We start from the raw sequence: 22454 nt of genomic DNA, 5'->3' as shown, positions 1-22454 counted from the left end.
GCTGTTCTGGATATTCTCTTGGCAGGTTTGGTGGTTGTCCGATGATGCGCAGATATTAGATAAAGGAACAGCCAGAGATGTGTGCTTGTACTGCTGTGCTTCCCAAGAGTTCAGGCCCAGAAGAAAAGAAAAATGGTCCTTGCTTTTTTAACAAAGAAGGTATATTGGTGATTAGGATTATACATCAGCATAGAGTTTGGTATATAAAAAAAAAAGAGTATTAGTTAAGTCAATTCCTCGGCCATTGGATGTGGTTTGTATTTTAAGATTTGCAAAGAACGTTGGAAATAAAATAGTGGAATGATGTCCAGATACTAATCAAATAGTTCTGATTTGAGATCTAAACCTTTTCATTACAAATGAGGTGTCTTGAGATATAACCACGCCCAAAGGACAATTGAACGCTCTTTTGTTATGTTCCGAGGTAATTCTAGAATAAATGTCCAGAATTGATGTTCATCCGTCAAAGATATTATCTTGATCGATTGGTTCTCCTTCCTTCCACCAGGTTGATTTTCCTGCGTTTGTGCCACGCTAGTATTATGGTTATTATTTAACGCGGGTACATATATATAATTGGAAGTCTTTAATTAGCTAATCAATCCGGTAACTGGAGCCAGATCAGTACAAAAGACTGGTAAAGCACTTATTGAGGGGATATTATAGAGTACTACGTTGATCGAATATGTTTTTGCAACGGATTCATTGAACGTGTACCGGCCTTTCCTTATTAAATGAAAGATGTAACGTCAAGAGCATTTGAACGCCCTTGGCTGTAACATCCAAGCTACGTGTTTGTAGGCGCTAGGGCAGAGAGCATCTATCTCGTCTCATGCCGTCCACATCCACCTCATGAGAGAGCGGATTGGCTCTCAATATAATTCTCCCATCACCAGTTACGTGGTCGATGTCTCTGTGGTACCCTCTCTGTTTCATAAAGATTGGCATGGATTTAAACTAGATCTAGTTCAAAACCTTGCCAATCTTTATAAAACGGAGGGAATAGAATACGCTTGCTCGGTTTTGGTCTCTTTTGAACGCCGTTCAATTCTGCGACTGCTCAATGCATGCACGATGCTCTTTAGTCCCCTGTACTAGCATCTTATTATACTCTGGCCGGAACCATCTAACAACCGCTCTTAATTGCTTGATGATCATCACTAAATTTTTTTTCTAGAATAATGATCATCACTAATTTAGTCCGGCTATCAATTAAGTACCCATGCTGCTAGTACTATTAAGCATGCTTTGCTACTACTAGACATGAGAATTGATTAGTTGTAGGTGGTACGTAGCACTATGCATGCTATGCCTCCTCGATCAGTGGTTAATTGAGTACTGACAAAATAGAGATGCATAGGACAGGAGACGCGCGCGTTGTCGCAGCACGCGCGGCGCGGTACCACGTATTCAGCCATGTACAGGGCAAAAACGACCCGCAACGCCGCACGCTTTGGCCTTTGGGGGTTCTTTCTTTCTCGCAGATCGCAATCATGCAATGGCACAATGGCAAGTGCGCCGTCGCAAGTCGCAACGCCGCCGGCCAGCCGAGACGTGCTAGCCTATAGATAGACTGGGCGCGCCGTCATTTAAACTCTCTGTCCGGCCGGCCGATGGATCAACATGATACATGCACGCAGGATCGGTATATTCATGAACCTGCCGCCTGCAGGCTCGTGTCCATCCATCGAGCTGTCGCCCCGCCGTCCTTGCGCCGGAGAAGAATCTTCTTCCCATTAGGGAGGCAAAGGAATTGAAATTGCTGCTGTACATGCATGCATGCATTCCCCTCATTCCTTCTGGGAATTAGCAAGCCACACGCTGCTGCTGCGCTCTGATGCATGTTTCTTGCTAGGAATCTGTAGTTAATTAGACTAGTCCATGTCTCTCCGGCCGGCGCTGCTGGCCTGGCTGGTGAGCTCGAGCCGGGATCGTTGGGTCCGTCAGGCACTGAACCTGAGCGCATGCGCGCGCCGCCCCTCTCCCCTGCCGCATCGGCGAGAGCTGTTGAGATTTCTTAATCCGGGTCCAGCTCGTGCTTAGCACCCTGCGGTCGGGGGTGGCCGGTTGAGGCTTTAACATAATCGCTGCCGCGGATCCCGATGGCGCGCGGGCGGCAGCTCCTAATTCAGCGCCGCATAGTATAATGGCAAGAGGATTCCGGGTGCTGCGCGCGTTGTTGTTAAAGGGGGCACGACGACGGATCGGGCAGAGGGGAGAGGCCAGGCCTTGTACTGTAGGGGGGAAGTGGGCATGGATGGATATAAAGAAAGGCGAGGTGGGCTGCACCGGCCGGCGCGTCCTAGCTGTCTGCCGGCAGGCGACTCTGACGAATGTCAAACCCCCCCAACAACTCATGGATGCAGCTCAGCTGGTGGCCGCAGCAGCAGTCGTGGGACGGTGGAGCAACTAGGGTCGTACGTTCATGCATTGCTGCTCCGGCCGGCCGGCCGGCAATGTGGCAGTCTTCGGGTTGTCTGGGGTCTGGGTTGAGGGTACACAGCTAGTCAGCTAGCCTTGATTTTTGCGGTTTCCACTGCCTGTCTCCGGCCTGGCTCGACCGGGTGCCCATTGAGGTGCAATGTCCCGGCGCAGGAGCCCAGACGGACTTGCGCCCTTTCTCCCCACCGGCACTAAACCCCACCGGTGGGCTTTGCACGTGAAACTTTTACACGGGTAACACCATCCACGACAGTATTACCAAATCGTGCGCCAGTGCTAAAACATGATGTTGCGCGTCTGTCTTGTCGATGGGGACGGATGTGCAGTAGTCGGTGTGCGCGCGCGCGTGTGGTATATATGCATTAGTGGGGCGGGGTGTGTGAGTCTCGCTTATACTCATGCAAAGAAGGAAATATATGTGCAGTAATCGTTTGTAAAAATTCATGTTTATTTTATAATATTCATTTTACCGTGCAGTAGTATACCTACTCCGATACTATTCTTGAACTAAAACAACGACAACAATTTAGAATCGGAGGAAGTAATAGTTAGCAGGGCCTAAAATTGCATTATTTTGAGGAACTCCGAAGGGAAGCTTTCAGCTGCTAAGTCTCATGTGCGAAACGATCACCTAATTTATGTGATGTGATATATTTGAAATAAAAGAAATCACTATGAACTGGATTGAACGAGGCAAACTCGCAAGGTGACGAAGCTAGCTGTGGCAAAACATCTGACTTGCCCTTAGACCCTGTTTGTTTGGGTTTCAGCTTCAGCTTTTGATGCTTTTAGCAATCTCAAAAACACTTCTCCTGTTTACACATGAAGCTGAGAAGCAACTTTGGACATGCTCATTGAAGCTGAGAAGCACCTCCGGGCGTGCTTTTGGTGAGCACGTCCGAATTTGCTTCTCAGCTTCATGTGTAAATGGAAAAAGTGCTTTGAGATTGCTAAAATTACCAAAAGCTGAAACAGAAACCCAAACAAACAGGACCTTAGGAAGCTGCTCCGGGAATCCTCATGGGTCTCTTTTATGTACCCATTTCCCTTTGTTTGTTTTACTTTTGCCTTTTGTCTTAGGACAGTTTCTTCAAATTTCTCTACCTGCTAATACATGGAAAGTCAGCACTTGCCGGATCTAAAAAAACATCTGACTTCTTTCTGATAAATTGTTTTCTTTGGCAAGTACTACTTCCCATCCCGTTTGTCGACACGTATTACCTGAATTAAGGCACCTGCCTTTGCAGTGCGCCGCACAGCAGGCTGGCCTTTTGTCAGCCACACAAAGACACAGAGAATCTGCACCCTCAGTTTGTTGGATTTCCCAAGCCTCTAACTTTTTTAAATATTTGTAAATCACTTTTTTTCTAACTGAAACAGAAAGGCAATTCTCCGGTTGTTTTCTTTTAAAACAATTTTTTTTTCTAAAATACACCTAGATAGGTGTATCAGATACTGAAGAAAAGAAGTACCGTGATGCGGTTTACAAGCTCGTAGGCCAAGTTTATTTTTACAGCAAATGAACGAGCTTGGTTCATCTGGTATTCGCCTGTTTCTATCTCTGTATCTTGTGGGACCGGTAAATTGAGTGATCAGAAGTTCAATGCTTGCTTGGAAGGATAATAGTGTTGCATCTTTCTTCACTAATTAAATCATGGTTGTTTTTTCCCTCGTCGTTCATGCATGCACTCAGAAAATTCCGGTCGACGACGAGGCATCAGCAGCCATCCTGTTACTCGCCGGATAAGGATCTGCCACAGCGACCGAGCATGAAGACAAATGGTTAGATCGATACTTTTTTAGTTTATTTTCTATCAAGCAACAGGGCGAGGATGAACGGACAAAACCAGGTCCATTGAACAAATCTATGTCTAGTCTCAGCGCTAGCTCCAATCAACATGCACTTATTCCATATGTAACACATACTAATAACTAATCATGCTTTCCACGATAAAAAGAGGATCGATGATCCACCATAGACAAGGACGTGCACGAAACAGGAAAATGTCATTTATCTACAACTAACATAGTGTCATGTAGGGCAACACATGTCCGGTACGTATTTCAGTCAGGTCCTACCGGGAGAAATTCCGCATCCGTAAAATGTTTTCAGCGTGTTATATGCTCATGTTTCATCACCTTTCTGTTGCCGCAGAGCTAAAAGACTAACACCAGTGGAAATGCTACAAGGACAACGATGTAATAATCAATCACGATTGGCCAGATTTTTCAAAGGCTACACTGCTAGTAACTAACTTGTACGTATAAGGCATCCATCCAGTAGTAGCTAGGCCGCCACGATCCTTTCCTTGAGGCCCTCTCTTCGGTTCCAAGAACCTGATCGGAGGCTTGGGAGATGCGTTGTCGAATTTCTGCGGTGGCTCAAGATTTTCCATTTCGTTTTCTGCAGGACCCCGCGCCCAAAATGGATTCGGCAGGGGTGGATGGATACTGATGATCTGCGGGTACAGGGACCACGTGCCCGCGCCTTTGGTCACCAATGGATCGTGCGGTTGGAAGCAATATTGGGCTTCGTGCCAAAACTTTTTGCATCGTCGCTTCATCGATCACTCGATCGAGGACTTCGCTCTGTTGCGTTCAGGAGGCATGCAGACCAGAAATATCCAAAGATCACCAGTAACGGCCGTGCGTGTGAAAGATGGCAGGGAGCGGGAGTTGAGAAACTACCGAAGTGAGCTACGTGTTTGTTTCAGAAATTTACAGTGTTTTTTTCAAAAAAGTTGGCGCCAATTAATTTAGGACGAAGGAAGTATATGACTAAGAAAAGTTAATTAAGGAGGAGAAGACTCTGGCCAAACTTCAAATTGTCACAATTTAGCAAAGAAAAAATGTACACACGCACACTCTACCCCTATGAGCACACTGTTGGCGCCTTGACGGATACGTCACCTATCACTGAAAAAACAGCACCGGTTAAATTCTGAAATAATCCAGGAAAACATGACATCCATGTCAAGTCTAGAGGACTTGAACCTGAGTGTGCTGGTTCCACCACAAGGAACCAGACCACCTAAGATAGGATCACTTCACAAAATTATTGTATAGACGCGATAAAAAATCTCCATATGCAGAATTTCGAAGGTCACGGTTCGGAAGGCTTGTTCTCCCGAATAATTGTGCACACAGTCATCGGGATGGAGAAGCCGGATGCAAACACAATAAACCGAATTTGGGGCGAATTGTGCGTGGAAGCACTCGAGATTAGGGTTACAAAAGTGCTTTGCATACAATGGTTTTATGTCCGATCTTCATCCAATACCGAATCCTACACCTCGCTTTGTTGCAGTAGTTTGATCAAAAGGCTATGGGCTAAGGTCGGATGGGTTGTGATTCCCGAGTGGCGGCTCACCTCATGAGGAATCTAAGACTTGAATACCACAAAGATAATAATTCCAGAGCATTGACACCGGTTACTATATCAAATGCTCCCTCCGATCCTAAATTGCTGTCGAAATATTACATATATCTAGACGCTTTTAAGGATAGATATAGATACATTCATGGACAAATTTGAGTCAAGAATTTAGTATCAGATGGAGTATTTCGTAAATCTTGTATCCAAATTTACTTTACACTTGGGAAATAAAAAGAGAGAAACTCAACATTGTTGATTTGGTCTCTTTGTTTTGTTTTCTCAAGGCTCATCCGACTCGATTTCACCTAATCCGTCCCGCTGCGGGTGTACGGTGTCACGTCGTGTATCGCAAAATCATAAAAGTGCATCTCGGTCTGCAGGCAAAAAAGGCTGCTGTAGTGCTGCTGTGCGTTTGTCGGGTGCGCGACGCCTCCTGGCCGGCGACGACCGCGTGATAACGCGCCTGGACCCTGGTCTGGTTCTAGTGCGCGCGCGACCGTGATAAAGCTGAAGAAGCACTTCTGCTGTGTGCGTCCGGACGGAGCCCGGAGAAAGAGGAGCTAGCGCCACCCGCGGCCAGTGCGTGCAGCGTGCGCGCTCTGCTACAGCCTACAGGCAGGGCCACGTGTGAACCGGGGTCTCCTGATCTCCTCACTTCCCCCGCTAAATAATCCCCTGGCGATTTCTATATTGACGTCCTGATGGCCCGCCCGGGCGCTAGCGGAGGTCACCGTGGCGAGGCCAACTCGCTGCCTGGACACTGACAGGGACGTCGTCGTTGTCGAGGTCCGTAAATCACCATACCGAAAACGAGGAACGACTCCTGATGGTAATCAACAATTAAACAATCCAAGGATAGCACTAGCACTCGGCTCCTCATAGTGTAGCGCAGTAACGACGCCCGTCGTGATGTGAGGAGCAAATCGTGCTGCGATTACGACTAATTAAGTATGATCCCCATCAGGATCAAGCATTCAAGCACATGGTAGTAGGAGTACATGATTAACAAATGGTCCCATACTGTAGGAGGTCAGTAGGTCAGAGCTATAGCCTCCTGACATAAACCGCGTATGGGCACCTGGGCAGCAGTCGCAGACGCATCGTCGTGGCCGGCACCGGAGCCATCCGATCGCCGACCCAAAACCCACTTGACGAATTATTGCACCGACGTGTCAGCGCCTCTAGTGCAGCCAGGCGGTGGCCATCCTTTTTCTAGTAGCGGGTGGCGCAGCGCGAGCATTTCGTTCCCTAGACGGAATAAAATACTCCTACTCAGTCACCGATGGATGGTGCGTGCGGGGCGCATTTCCGGGCACGGTACTGTGCCGGGTCAACTCATCTGCGGCGAGCGGTGCAGCAAGCAGCAGCATCTGTACTGCAACTAGCTCACTAGCTAGAGTGTAAAATTCACCTAGTGCCGTCAGGTTCACTGAACACTCCGGTTCGGATCCCCGCAGCGTTCGTTCTCTCTTTCTCTCCATAGCTTGCAAAAGGATGGTGGCGACTGGCGGGGAAAAGGGGAAAAGGCGATAAGATCTTGCCTGAATCCGTTCATGCATGAAAAGGTCACGTGCGGCATCATCGTGGGAGAGGGACAGGGACGGCGTTAGTGGTGTGTAGCAGACTAGCAGTGTAGCACTTATCAGGAGCTTTAAGAGGCCGACGTGTCGGGCGCGAGAGGCACCAGCTAGATTGTGTAAAATAGTGCCTTCTGTGGACAGACCGGGCCAGACGAGTCGCCGTCAGCAGACCGGCCCATATTTATTGGACCAGCTTGTCGTCAGGGCTTATTTAAGCCGGTGATGGCCGCGCCGGGCCGGAATGCTGTCTCTGACGGGTGCACAAGCCACGGCAGCATAAACAACGCTCGAATAATGCGCACCGTAAAAGAGCATTCATACACAATGGATGGGCCTGCGTCGCATAAGACAAGGGTACTATACTTTTGCAGTTGCATAAAATTTGTTAAGTTGTCAATGTCAGCGGCACAGTGAATGGATTAAACCACGACCGACGAAGAAAGTCCAACGATTTTCTAAGCAAAAGGAGAAAGCAGCAGCGTTTAAAAGAACATCGTATTATTTGGCCGTTCTCGCCCCTTTAAGAAAACCAATTATAAGGGCCTCAAACACAGATTCTGCTGAAACGAATGTCGCAATTGAATAAGATATCAGTACGTGACAGTCACTCACCAAACAACCATTTGAAAAGATTCCTACAGCGACCAAGAATCAACTCCTGCATTGACAAAACCAACCAAAAAATTCACCCTAACGAATGCCAGGGCCAGTAAATATTACAAGGATCTCAGATAGGTACGACCTGTTTCATGCGGAAGTCGAGCTATTTCCTGTGAATCAAAACCTGACCTGCACATTTCTCAAAAAAAAAAAAAAAACTGGCCTGCGCATAAAACGGGAACAACTAAGCGCAACCAAAGAGTTCACAGTAACCCAACTTTTTGTGGAACATACAGTAGCTCGAACTTGATATTAGTGATGAACTATGAGCAGTAAAATATCATAAACTACCCAGACCTGCTTGGTCAAACTGGTTGCAAAATCAAACTACTGTTTAAACTGTGAAATTAGTCATAAAATCCAATGGTGTTTCTTTACTTTTCGAAATGATATCTGCAGCTTAATCCACAATGAACTATTTACTCCCAGAGATTGTTGGACAGATGAGAGTAAAATCAGACATGTCAAGACAGGACAGATATTGCACAAACAGTTACTGATTACATATAGCTTCCACACCAGACTTCACTAGCAGGAGAAACATTGAAATAGAAGTAAACATATTAATGCACTTCAACTGAGCAACAAAAATATACTGCAATGGACAATTCTAGCTTTCAGCCCTGAGTCCAATTTTAGCGAAGCTATATTTGTATCCTAAATTCGACTTAGCATTCATAACAAAAACAAGGCATATAAACACCAAGGAAAGAAGTCAATTTCCATCATTAAGAGCTTCAGAGCTGGTGCAAGAGTTAACTCAGCAACTTAAATACAGTCAATTACACTTACTGTGTTGTGCGGCATAAATTTATCCAATACTGTACAACTGAAGCATTATCCCTTCAATAATCAAACTACAACTGCAATAACCACATATGATCAATGCTTTCCATCGAGACATGACTCAAAGCCAGTCTATCGTGTACCCAACATGAGTGACTGAAGCCTGTATACCTTCGACAACCAAACTACAACAGCACTAGCCATATCAAATCTTCCGTTGAGACATCGCAAATGAACAAACTGTTGCTGATAAGATAAATCTATAATTCTTGCAGAAGGGTGTGTGTGCTAAGGTTGAGCCTTGATCCCTTTTACATCAGGCATCAGGGCACTGCTGGTGTTAAGGACCATTATGCTCAGAAAAGGTGTATAAACAATTCCCAGAAACAACACTGTCCAGACAAAATAACAAAACAAAAGTATATTGGGCTACTAAACGTTTTAGATCACAGCTATTATACCGCATCCAAAAAGCTACTAAACCTCTTAGATCACATCTATTATACCACATCCAGCATTTTGTGCTTAACTAAATGCATAGCAGAGAAAAAGAACAAATATGGTTACAGTTACAAAGTTTGTTTGGATCTTCTGCCCACAGTTTCGTTGCATACTACAGATTACTTGTAGCAAGAAAGCATCAGGGTTTAACCTAAACAACTACCAACACAATGTAATTTTATTAAACTAAGAATAAAATAGACACGATGATGCCATTGAAATAAGTGTGCAGATAAATAAGCATTAGTGAGTTTTAACTTCAGATAACAGGTGGGGTAAAATTCATTCCCATATAAAAGTTAATTTTAGTTCTGTGAATGCCTGGCATATAGCCAAGACTTCACTCAGCTAACTCTTTTAGCTGTTCCTTAGGTAGCTAGAAGTAGAACGAACCATAATAATATAAAGAGATTCACTCGGCCAAGATTTCACTCGAGTCATGCAATAACAACAACAGAAAGCTTTTCTCTGTCATATCACAAATAAATGTACTATGCAGCAATGCAGCACTTGCATCATCAAGATATGCGCAAGGCTGCAACTGCAAGTCATGCGAGGCACTCCATCCGTTTCTTTTTAATTATACATCCTTTCGTTTCTTTTAGTTATACATATAGCTCTTGCAACTTTTCTCAAAATAGTTGTACATTTCTATTTCCATAGTCTAGTTAATTGCTCTTACTAGAAACAATATGAATGCTACCATCCTATAGGGTAAGGGGAGGTGGAGGAGAGTAGAGAGTAGCACCTTATCACCCCTAGCTTATTTTGTCTTAAAAAGGCTGCACGTACAAGTAAAAAAAATGGAGGAGTAATTAGTAAATCACCGCCAAATAAGTTTGGGTGTACCCTAACACAAGGATCTGCATAAACTAGCATTTTTCATGTTTCCTCACGTCCAACCTAACAAATAAGGTCCGTGATTCTTCTTGTTCTGAAGAACAAAAGTGATGCATGATGTAGCATTGAATACACTGCGATATACCAACAAATATACACCAAATCATATATTAGCTCAAAACTGTGTTGAGGATAACTTAAGAGATGCACCAGCAACAAGCTGTTAATCTTAAATTATGCAAAACAGAGAAGTTCCTCCCATAAATATAGAAATAACGAATACACTGGTCATAGAAGCTTTAAGAACTCAAGGTTTATAAGTGCAACGTTTCTTGGTATTTGGGTCCAGCAAAACCTAACATTTTTAGTGCTTCGGGTAAGCTTCGTGGTTTGCTCTGTATATGATCCATAGGACTATACTATAGCATTTGGAAGTTGTAAGAAACAAAAAAGAATGTCTACGTTTTCTCTTAAAATGCTAGATATATTCTGCAAAAAATCTATGCAACGCGAGCTAGCTTTCTGAGGACCAGTTTCAATCCTTCACCAACTACCGTACAAAACTGCAACATAAATTGAAGTGTGACAGTTCTAATTACTAGCTAAATGCACGTGCCTTGCTACGGAATTTCAAAACTAAACAGGAGTTGTTTAAATGTTTGCTCCCTCATGTATCCCCTAAATTTGTGCTAAGTAAGTAACAATAATCTCACAATATACACCAACCACACCTTTAATCAAAAGATCATGAAACATGGGCCATAACGGTAACAATCTAACGAATAGTCTTGGTGGAGTGAACGGATCACCACAAACTCTTATAAGAGCAAAGATAAAGATATAATGGATGGGCAATAATGATGACTTCCTGACAATCTAAGGGGTAGTCTTGGTTGAGTGACCGGATGACCACCTACTCGAATCTTTATAAGAGTAAAGATAAAGATATTGTAGCTTTTAAATGCCAAATACTGCACAGGGTAATCATAGAAAACAGTGCAGTATGATGCAAACTTGCAATGTACATATAGATGGGACTGTACCAGCAAATACCCATAACAAATTTGCTATTCTGTTCCTGTTCCACAAAGTAATATAATTTGACTAAAACACCATACAATTAGAGTTCATCACAATGCCAAGCACATACGGAACCTAATGGACAAGACACAACTCAGAGAAGAGATAACTAAACAGTGTGAGCTCAAGTTACAGGTACAGATTCAAAGCTAATCACCAAACCTTTATGATACATTGATACACACAAATGTCGTAAAACACAAGTCATAAGCACAGGTACCATGATAATTCACATCCCTGAGCAAATATATACATATACAGAGCAAACCACGAAACCAAACTGCAACTTTATTCCCACGTTGACAGGAAATGAGAAGAACCAACTCACAGTGCATCCTCACTCACGTGAACTCCAATCAATAATCTCCACGATACTCGCTGTAATCATCCCTCCCAGCTGGTGCCACCTTCTCCCCCACCCTCTCTGCCGCCTTCTCCTCCTTGTACTTCACACCTTCATCAATCGCAAGCCCCCCAACAGCCCCAGCAACGGCACCCACAGCAAGCCCAGTGCCTACTCCATACCTTCCACTGCCAGTCCCACCCTCAGTCCTTGCTCTTTGCTCATACTGCCTGCTGTAGTCCACAGGTGCAGAGGGCCCTGTGGTGTACTCGTACTGGGATGGAGGCGGTGGCGCAGAGTAGTACCCACCGGGACGGTAGTACTGCTCTGAGCCGTACTGTGGCGGGGCCGAGTAGGTGGGAGGCGGAGGTGGTGGGAAATAGTAGGGGGAGGAGGAAGGAGGCGGATACTGCGGCTCAGGAGGAGGAGGCGAGCGCTCCCGAAGGGCGAGGCGGATGCGGAGCTTGCCTTGGGGGCGGCCAGATGGACGGAGGAGCGGGAGGGTGATGAGAGGTGAGACGGAGTCGGAGCTAGGGTTAGGGTTAGCGGGGAAGAGGAGTTCGCGGAGAGGCGAGCGGGCGGAGCCGACGAGCGGCTTGGGCGAATCGGACGGTTTGGAGTGGAATACGTCGATGGAGAGGAGGAGCGAGGGGTCGTGCGGAGATAGGTGGGGCGGGAGTGGGAGGACGATGCGCTCGTTCCACGCGGGCTTGCATCCACCGGCGTCGTCGGGGCGGGTGGCGGTGCGGCGGGAGGGATCCAGGTAGGCGACGGCGTAGGCGCGGAGGTCGCCGCGGCGCCAGTTGACGTTCTTGAGGTGCTTACCCGAAACGACGATGACCTCCAGATCCATGGTCTTTGGCGGCGCCCCTGACGGCGGAGGCATCGACGGAGGCGGAGCTTGGTACTGCGGGTGGGGGTGCTGGTGCGGGGGAAGCGGCTGCTGCTGCAGCTGGTGTGGGTGGAGGGGGGCGGGGGGAGACTGGGAAGCCATGGCGCGGTGGAGCAGTGCTCTGGTCTTCGCGCTTGCTGCTGCTGGGGTAGGTGACGAGTCACTGTTTTTATGCCTCAGCTCGCTGCTGAAGTACGGGTACTTTAGCTGCAGTGCTGTGACAATACGCAGAGGCGCAGACTGGAAAATAGAGCCCAACCAGCCAGTGTGTGTCCGAAGGGCACCAATTGGGCTCGGTTGTTTCGGCGACCAGCCCGTTCCGAATGGAAGAACAAAAATACTAGTGCGATGCCACGTAAGATAAAATCTGACGTGAAAGAGATAGAAACGAAGAAAAGACACAAGCCTTCTCTTAATTAAAAGATGATCTTTTTACAAGAATGATAAGAAAAAGATAAGGCAAATTTATCATTGTACTAGATTCATTTTTTTTAGCATTTACTAGTTAATTTTATTCATCTAAACATTAATTCTAAGATAGAACATTAAGAGATAACCCATTGTATAACATGTTTTGTTGTATTTTCTAATTGACGTGGAATGCCTAAGATAAGACAGTCTTATCAATCATTGTACATGCCCAACAGTATTCCTCCGCGAGAAAAAAGAAGACAAGGAATAAACGAACAGGTGATTACCAGTTTCATTCAAAACCAAACAACAAGAACAGCCAAGGCATAAGAATAATACAAAGATTAATTTTAACGTATAACTAGATTAAAATGAAATTTATTATATGGTCCATATTTGTAACTAACTGTGGGCTGTGGCCTTCTTATTTACCAAAATAAACATCCAGTCGAGAAAAACAAAAGCAATGTCACTTCACATTCCAAGAGAAATATTGCATGACAAGCAAAAGAGACTTGCCTTAAATTATGCACCTTCATGTCATTGTTGCTGCAACTATAGTTGCAGTATTTCTGCTGGCACGTTCTTGGAAAGATCAGAGGCCCGGCAGCACAATCTCTAACTCTCATCACCAACCTGAGTAGAATTTTTTATTAATTTATATATTAGCAACAGATGAAATATGGGCAAACGACAACCAGATAATTAGTCAGAGAGAAAACCAAATCTTCTATTCCAGCACAGGCCAAAAATATTTAACCATTTAAAAGGCATATAATAAACTTCAGGATTTTACCAAGAATTGGTCAACAATGCTAGTCCATCACTTATTTGGTTATATAGGCAGTTTCTTGTTTGAGTTTGAGAGTGAATGCCCTTTATTAAGAATCACAGAGTCAAGAGCTTTTATGATTTCCAGATGATAAATTACTTATGATGTATAAAATACAGGAAATTTGGTACAGACCAGTTGAAAGTCAAAACAAGTCTATGAACCAAGTGTCCGAATCTTGTTCCCATTCCCACAGTTGAGTGGCATCAAAATGTGGCATGAAACAAGTGTTTGGATCTTGTTCCCCGCAGCAGATGTGAAAGATATTACCACAGTATAGAGTGTTCCGATCACCAATAATCTCCGCAAGAGCACCTGCCATCTCTGAAATGGTGAAAGCGGCTTACATCTCTGACCACAATCTCTCGACCAGTTACCTGGGATATCAACTTGATAGCTACATGGCAGTCATCGCACACACGTAGATTCTTCATTACTCGGATAGGAACTCCTTCAGGTAAGTTCAGAAAAGCAAATGCTATGGCCAACTTCTCGCTGTGGTGAGTCAAACTAACTTCTTTCTCCTCATCCTCCATGTCATGGAACACCATGGTCATGTCCGGAGCATAGCCACATTGCCTAATCTTGCCCATCATTTCTTTCAAGTACTCATCGATCTCTCCTTGTCGTGGATGAGATTTATCTCCAGTGCAGAATTGGTGCACCTGACCCTTATGCTCCACCCAGCTGACACCAGGTTCCTTTCTAATGTCCTTCTCCCTCATGATTTTTCTTACCTCGGTGACATCTCCCCATCTCTTGCTGGTAGCTCGAATATTTGACAGCAGAACATAAGGTGCAGAATCACGAGGGTCCGACTCAATGACTCGTTCTGCTATCCGCTCGGCCATGTCAAAATTCTTCTGGGTCTTACAAGCAGACAGCAGTGTCTTCCATATGACCCCATCAGCACGTACAGGCATTGACAAGATAAGGGCCTCTGCTTCATCTAGACAACCTGATCGTCCGAGAAGATCCACAATACAATTATAGTGTTTCACACTTGGTTGGAATCCATAGGTCTTAGTCATAAGCTCAAAGAACTCCAAGCCTTCGTCTTTCAGACCACTATGGCTGCACGCATATAGCAGGGCCAAGAAAGTAACCTCATTAGGTTCTGCACCTCCATTCATCATCTGTTTAAACAGCTCAACTGCTTTATGTCCTTGTCCATGGAACCCACATGCTGAGATCATTGCACTGAGAAGGAAAAGATCTAATCCACAATAACCATCGTAAACTCTTTCTGAGTCACCTAAGCATCCGCACCGAGAGTACATATGCACAAGGGATGTTATGACTGGCACAACCTTGTCAACTCCAGCCTTGATAACCTGAGCATGAACTTGCTGACCTTGTGCAAGAGCTGCCAAGTCTGAGCAACAGGAAATAGCACTAACGAATGTGACCACATCCGGCGCCACCTCAACACCCCTCATCATGGAGAAATACTCCAGCGCTCCCTCCGAGTCTCCATTCTGCGTCCTACCAGCGATTGTGGTATTGAATGACACAATTGTAAGAGAAGGAAGTGCTCGGAGAACAGCCTCTCCTTCTGCGAGGCACCCACACCGCATGTACATGTGAGCCAACGAGTTCCCAACGCACATGTCACTGTCCATCCCAGACCGCACAACATATGCATGGACCTGGCGCCCGGAGACAACGTCTAAGAGCCCCGCACAGCACCTGAACACGCTCCCAAGGCCAAACTCATCAGGATGCATTCCCTCCCTCCGCATGGCGAGGAAGAACTGCAAGCTGTCCTCATCAAGCCCTACGTTGGTGAGCCCAGCGACCATGGCATTCCAGGTCGCGACATTCCTCGTGGGCATTTTGTCGAACAGCTCCCGCGCGCTTCCAAGGTCACCATTCTTGATGCACCCGCCAATAAGAATGTTCCAGGACATGACGTTCCGCTTGGAAATTCCCTCGAACAGATGACGCGCGGTGGGGAGATCGCCGAGATCCGCGTAGGCGAGCAGTAGGTTGTTTGTCGTGAAGCGGTCGGCGGCGGCGCCAGAGGTGGCGGCAAAGGCGTGGAGCTGGCGGAGGAGCGGGATGGCGCGGCAGGCCCGGAAGATGTGGGAGAAGAGGCTAGCATCCGACCAGAGCACGCCGCGGAAGGGGTGGTGGAGGGCATCCTTGAGGCGGCCGCTTGAGCAGAGGCGGATGAACTCGTCCTTGGCTTCCCGTGGCCCGGTGCTGACCCTCTTCAGTGCCTGCCTGGCCATGGCCGTGTGACCGACAGTGCTAAGACGCGGCCGTGGCGGTGGCCGCCGCGGCCTCCTGAAGCATGGCGAGTTTTGATGCGGTGAATTAACGGACTGAACTAAACGTAATTTTTGAGCCAGTAGCACCCTCGCTCACCCCGTTCTGACAAAAGCAGCCCCTCCCAAAAGAATCAACAAAAGTAGCCTGACGGAAGACATAAAAGACGTCACGTGGAGCCTTTCTGCCGGATGTTTCGTGACAATGCGAAAGGCGGAAAGCGCTTTCCCCATTGGAGGAAAGACTATGCATGGTTTTTTTTAGGTTAGTAGGGCCCCCTATCCTCTGCGCCTGTCGGAAGGTCCCAAGATTCCCACGTCCAGCATCTTCCTTGCGACGAGATTGCGCAGCCACATCGTTTTTCTTTCCGTGAGATGCGACACCAGCACCAGAGAATCAAATCTTGCCAGGTGAAGCCCTTTCAGCCATTTGCATTGGCGGAATGGCTTTTTTCCCGCCCCAGTGCACCCACTAGCGCTATAAAAGATTCACCCGGGTTGGCTTGGCTCTTCATCGAGCAAATCTTTCCCTCTTCTTTATCTCTTCTTGGTTTCTTGGTTGTGTTGCTGCTGGTAGAAGAAAGGATGTATTTTTGTTGCATTGGTTTGATTCGTGTAATTCCTTCAAAGTTAGGCATGGCTTCGTCCGACCTTGATCCGATGCCGAAGAAGAAGATGCCCGCGACGGTGGAAGAAGGAGATGAATTTCCTAAGTGTTGGTGCGGCGATCTTTGCAAGGCAAAAACTGCGGATGATCCCTTCTCGTACACTAAAGGTCGGCGGTTTTTCATGTGTGCAAATTATGCTCATGATCCGGCCCCAAAACGTAACGTGTACGAGCAACCACCGGTGCGTTCCAACATCTATGAGACAAGTTTGCTGTTTGTTGCATATGATTGACCATAATATTTTTGTGTTGTAGTCTCCTCCGCCCCTCTGTTCGTATTACGAGTGGATCGACCATGAGCAGCCGGCGTGGGCGAAATATGACATCAAGTACGACCACAAAGTAGTATGGGAAAACTTCCATGCTGCGACACGCCGTGAAGAGGCGGCAGAGAAGATGAAGCGCTGGCAAGAGGAGCAACGCCAGAAGAAAGAGGAAAAGGAACGTGAAGAGAAGGAGCTTTGCGAGGCGGAGAGAGAGAGAGAGGAAGAGAGAGAGGGCGTGACGTGCGCAGGAAGACGCTGCAGATGGTAAGGGAAAGGGAAACTCCGTAGAATCCCACAATGTATCGTAGTTCCAGTTGCACCGTATCTTAATTTCGGCACCGTATCTTAATTCCGGTATTGTGTTGTAATATCCCATATTGTTTTTAATCCCTGTCTCTATTGTAATATCCCTTGATGTTTTTTAATCGAAGTTATCCTATCTTCCAGCAAATTAAATAATCAAGTCAGTTATAAAGAGTTGGTCGACGTCCATGGCAATTATTTAAAGAAAAGTCGCAACAGAAGATATACATTACATACAGTAGCATAATCATTCTCCTCTCCCTCTCCCTGTTGTAGTTTTCCGTGCTTTTGTTTTTTTTCGTACGCAGTGATCGGCGGAGTAAGTGAGTGGTGACGGTGCTTGTGGGTTGGTGCGGAGTAAGTGAGTGGTGACGGTGCTCATGACTATCAATGCTTCAACGATCAGCTTCTTCGATGCCATCTCAGAACCAAACTCAACCTTGATGCAGTTTGTAACGTCCAAGAAACTCGTGTTGACAATGTCTATGAAATACATCGTTACCTTGATTATGAACTCCCTAAATCATCGTTAACGAAATAATAAACACAAGAAAAACAGCATGCATGTAACGAAAGAAACACAACCTTACCTTCATCCATCACTTCGTCCCTACATAAATCAACTCTAAGCCCAAAAACACATCGGAAGAAGCTGAGAAGAAATACAAGCCGAGAAAATGGGGTAGATGGGAATGCGCCTGTGCGAGAGTGGTAAGAAGGAGGGAGTGTTAAAAAGAGTCGAGTGTCCTGAGACGGGCGGGAAAAAGCCTCTTCCGGTAATGGCATGGGCGGAAGGTGGGCACGTTGCTTCACACGGAAAAAGACGAGGATACTGCTACGGGTGCCGTCGCATCTCACGGAAACAGAGGGAAGTTGCTTTGGAATCTTGGGGCCTTCCGCCCATGGCATTGGAGGGAAGGACCCTGGTGTCCCTTTTGGCCCACAGGCGCAGAGGATAGGGGGCCCTACTAGCCTAAAAAAGCCCATGCATGGAGGAAAGCGCTTTCCGCCTTTCGCATTGTCACGAAGCATCGGCGTCCGGCTCAGTTGGCGGAAGGCTCCACGTGGCGCCTTTTGGGCCTTCCGCCAAGCTAATTTTGTCAATTCTTTTGGGAGGGGGCTACTTTTGTCAAAACGGTGAGCGAGGGGGCTACTGGCGCAAAAAATTATGAACTAAACTGGCAATACTCCCAAGTGTCGAACACCTCGTAACCAAGTTTGTACGCCAAGATTTGTCGTCTCACGTGGGCTGTGGCAACTGGCAACACCGCAACACTGGCCGCAACCGTTCGACATGTAAAATACATCGAGTTGAAATTCCTTTCTCCTTTGTTTTCAAATTTTGGGTAAACTGATCGGATAATTGAACCTATTTGAAATGGCCAATACAGCAAGTTGAAATTTCTTTCCCATTTGGCTTAATTTTTTAAACAAACTGATAGGACTCTTTTAAAAAAAAAGATAGGACCAATGAAGCTATTTCAGACCATGCCCATTTTGCCATAATATAGTGTAGTAGATAAAGTCCTTGAAATATATTTAATTGGAATCATAGGTGGATACAACAGGGGACTTTTTATCCCCATTTTTGTAATACTCCTCTGTTCCTAAAAATAGGACGTATTTTGTTTTCTTTAACCGAGTCTTTGACCAAGTATTAGTCCATCAACGATATATATCATAACCATAATCAACTTTACTTTGTACTAAACCACCGACAATTATTATGTATCGGAGTGGGTAATAGACTAATTCTTGGTCAAAGGAAACAAAATATGCCTTATTTTTAAGAACGGATGGAGTAAGAGACAGTGTTTACCCCATTTAAAAAAAACTGTCACACATTTTACTCATTTCACAAAATTTCTTGTTTTCTGGTATGTTGAGCCCATTTTTCGCGGTTACGTGGCAAATCAAAACCATTCACATTGGTAGCGTATTTTGGTTTATCGCTTTCTCCCTTCCCTATACGAGACCTATTCGCAACTTCAACCCTTTTTCCCGGGCGGAATCGCTCTAAAACAGGAAAAAAAAATGTAAGGACTAGGGGAAGAGAAAGATGCGTCACGATTTCGTTACATAGAGGAGGCAAAGATTCAGCCAATTGCTAGGGCTGAGCCCTATTATTTCCGTTGTCGCCCTGTCTGTATCGAATCCTCCGCTCAGCGTTGTGAACCTAAACATTTCAAGACACGCGGAATGGTGTGGTTAGCGGGCTATAAAACGGTCAGAACTGTGTATCAAGTTTGGTATAGGGAGGGAGAAAGTTGCATAGCAAAGTACATTTCAAACGTGGACGGCTTTGACTTGCCACGTAACCATAAAAAGTGGGCTCAACATGTTAAAAAACAGGCTATTTTGTTAAATGGGTAAAACCTGTCACATGTTTAAATTTAGATTTTTTTAGGGGATGTTTAAATTTAGATAAACATGCTTCTCCCCTGACCTTCTCACGTCAACTCTTCTACTTAGTTTTTTTTTTTAGAGCAACTCTTCTACTTAGTTGAGAGACCACAAACTCCACCAAGGCCCAATCACAAGCAACCGCTTCTTTTTTTGATAGCATCACAAGCAACCACTTATAGCTCATCATCTTCTGTTAACGCCTCCAACAGTGGACGCAGAACAAAACTCCAGCCATTTTCGCAGTCCATCGGAATCTCGTGGTCCTCCTATATAGGCACGCCTCCTTCCACCTACCCCTTTCGCCTCTTTCTTTTCTTCCCCTGTCCATCGCCGTCTTACTTCTCCGCGCACCCGTGGCACACTGTCGGAACTAGCGAGGCCGACATGATGGCGGAGGCGTGGACGGATGTGCTCCTGCCGCCGGCGTCCTTCTTCTCCGCGCACCCGTGCAACAGCTGGTTCGCGCAGGCCGACCGGCGGGGCGCTAGCGGGGGCGGCGGCGGCGCCTGGACGGCAGAGGAGAACAAGGTGTTCGAGGAGGCGCTGGCTGCGATCGACCTGGGCGCGCCGGACGGGTGGGAGATGGTCGCGCTGATGCTGCCCGAGAAGACGGTCGCGGAAGTGGTGAGCCACTTCAGGGCCCTCGAGAACGACGTCGGGTTCATCGAGGCCGGGCTCGTCCCGTTCCCTCGCTACGACCACGACCACGACGCGTCGCCCCCTTCGTCCGCCGGGTTCACCCTCGACTGGGACGACGGCGGCGGGTTCAGGGGGCGCGGTTACTTCCTCAGACGCGGCGGGCGCGCCGACAAGGAGCGGAAGAAGGGCGTCGCCTGGACGGAGGAGGAGCACAGGTATATAAGCTCGATTGGAGCGATCAAAGATTTTTCAGAGCCATCGTACTGTGTCAGGTAGTAATTGGGGAGATTTTGATCGCGCGCGTTTGCTGAATTTCCTGCGTGTGAATTACAGGTTGTTCTTGAAGGGGCTGAAGAAGTACGGGAGAGGGGACTGGAGGAACATCTCGCGCAGCTACGTGACGAGCCGCACGCCGACGCAGGTGGCCAGCCACGCGCAGAAGTACTTCAACCGGCTCAGCAGCTCCGGCGGCGGCGGCAAGGACGGCAAGCGCCGCGCCAGCATCCACGACATCACCATCGTCAACTTGCCCGACGACGACCACGGCCACGGCAGCACCTCGCCGTCCGCGCTCACCACCGCCTCGGACGGCCAGTTCGGTGCCCACGTCGACGCCAAGCCCTCCTCGCTCTCGCCACCGTCGCTCGGCCGGCACCGGCACTTCTTGCCGCCCGGCACTATTATCAGCAGCCATCATCCCTACGGCAGCGTGAAGCTCGAGCAGCAGAGCTCCTTCATGGCCGGCAGCACGGGCCTCGACCTCCTGCAGATGCAATGCGGCCAGCTGTGACGGCGCATCGATCCTGACATCCTGCCGCGGCCAAAACCGCATCATCGATCCCCGGGCGCGAGCGCGACAGCACCTGCAGGGACGGGCCAAGACTCAGGCGGGCGTGCGTGCTTCCTTGCCTCGGGAACAGCTTGGTTGCAGAGTTGGTGCTCGTGTGTCCGGATGATGGCACCACGTATACTCCCTTGATCTGAGAGTGACACGGCCTTGAGCGTGCTGCTGCACTCTCCCTGAGACTGTGCTCATGGAAAACCTCGAGAATCCGTCGACGTGCCGTCCAGTACTCCAGTGTACATAATACAGTCGGGCCAAGAACTTCTTCCTCTGTATTGAAATAAGCACTTGATAAAGCCTGTCGTTGTTCTCCAGTGTCGCCGGCGGCTTGGATCAGGGGCACCGGTGTATTATCGCGATGCTATGTACTGATATAGGGTAGCACGGGGAGCATGAAAATTTGATGCCTGTAAGAATTCACAAGATCTCTCGGCCATTGTTGGATCGCCGTAGAAGTTCAAATTTCGTTAGGCTCTCGCTGACATGAAATCCTTCATCATGAGCTGCTTGCCTAGACATCGTTCCAGTAGAGATGAAACCTGGGAGCACAAGTACCCCACGTTGTGGCTGGGAATCAGACGGTCTCAGTGTCTGGATTTCTCATTAACGCCCAATCGTGCTCTGCGCTAGCCAGAGAAGCATAAATTACTCAACCCCGTGCTCATGGGCGGATCCAGGACGGCAGCTTCTCACTGTCGTCTTTTCATTCCAAAGGGAGTGAAAAAATATACCCAAGCTTGGTACAAAGGGAGTGAAAAAATCGAGTGGGGGCAGCTGCCCCCACGGCTTATACGCCCATGCTCGTGCTTCTTGCTCCCGTTGCCCATGCGAAGGTGTTGGCTCTGCTACGATTCCATGCAATTGAAAGCATCGCCTCACCTCTGGCTCCAGTTGGCCAGTTGCTGAGAGAAGGAGAGTTCTGATTTGATTCGTCAATCATTTCGGCTGGAACGAGACGAACCTTGCCTGATAGTGGCTGGCACGCTGTACTCAGTTGCAACATACTCCTACAACTACTCTCTACTACTAGTAGGGAATGAGTTGGAGGTCCACCAAGCAAGCAAAAGGCATCACACCACACACATGCCCCAAAACCCCGTGTCCTTCTCACTGTCGTCTTTTCATTCCAAAGAAAGGCCACGGCGCCCTACAAACTTGCACCCGTTCATTCACGCGTTACCCAACTTGCACACATGACAGCGGCACATGCCTCTGATGCCTCTCCGCTACGGTCCTTTGCCATCTCCGGAGGCGTGTAGTACTGTTTTGTCTGTTACACGGCCGGTCTCGAGGCGGTTGCAACGGACGCGATCGCA

The 22454-nt window shown here is 47.3% G+C and overlaps 4 protein-coding genes across 4 annotated transcripts; 2 read left to right on the top strand and 2 right to left on the bottom strand.

Annotated features, from left to right (window-relative positions):
- Positions 1-11241: 11241 nt before the first annotated feature.
- LOC100831417 (leucine-rich repeat extensin-like protein 3) lies at positions 11242-12676 on the bottom strand. Its single transcript, XM_003564586.4, has one exon. The coding sequence runs from the start codon at positions 12600-12602 to the stop codon at positions 11622-11624; it is 981 nt and encodes a 326-aa protein (XP_003564634.1). The 5' UTR covers positions 12603-12676; the 3' UTR covers positions 11242-11621.
- A 133-nt stretch (positions 12677-12809) lies between these two features.
- On the bottom strand, positions 12810-16127 carry LOC100830608 (pentatricopeptide repeat-containing protein At2g41080). Its single transcript, XM_003564583.4, has 2 exons — positions 13879-16127; positions 12810-13547 (listed from the first exon to the last, which is right to left on the bottom strand). The coding sequence occupies exon 1, from the start codon at positions 15975-15977 to the stop codon at positions 14034-14036; it is 1944 nt and encodes a 647-aa protein (XP_003564631.1). The 5' UTR covers positions 15978-16127; the 3' UTR covers positions 12810-13547; positions 13879-14033.
- A 416-nt stretch (positions 16128-16543) lies between these two features.
- On the top strand, positions 16544-17376 carry LOC104583351 (arginine-glutamic acid dipeptide repeats protein). Its single transcript, XM_010235249.2, has 2 exons — positions 16544-16862; positions 16936-17376. The coding sequence occupies exons 1-2, from the start codon at positions 16599-16601 to the stop codon at positions 17212-17214; spliced, it is 543 nt and encodes a 180-aa protein (XP_010233551.1). The 5' UTR covers positions 16544-16598; the 3' UTR covers positions 17215-17376.
- Positions 17377-19783: 2407 nt separating this feature from the next.
- On the top strand, positions 19784-21620 carry LOC100830302 (transcription factor DIVARICATA). Its single transcript, XM_003564582.4, has 2 exons — positions 19784-20509; positions 20628-21620. The coding sequence occupies exons 1-2, from the start codon at positions 20040-20042 to the stop codon at positions 21082-21084; spliced, it is 927 nt and encodes a 308-aa protein (XP_003564630.1). The 5' UTR covers positions 19784-20039; the 3' UTR covers positions 21085-21620.
- The last annotated feature ends 834 nt before the right edge of the window (positions 21621-22454 follow it).

This window comes from Brachypodium distachyon, chromosome 2 (genome assembly GCF_000005505.3).
Source record: "Brachypodium distachyon strain Bd21 chromosome 2, Brachypodium_distachyon_v3.0, whole genome shotgun sequence".
Taxonomy (NCBI): Eukaryota; Viridiplantae; Streptophyta; class Magnoliopsida; order Poales; family Poaceae; genus Brachypodium; species Brachypodium distachyon.
Note: the sequence above shows the minus strand (reverse complement) of the source record. Positions and strands in the feature narration are given on the sequence as shown.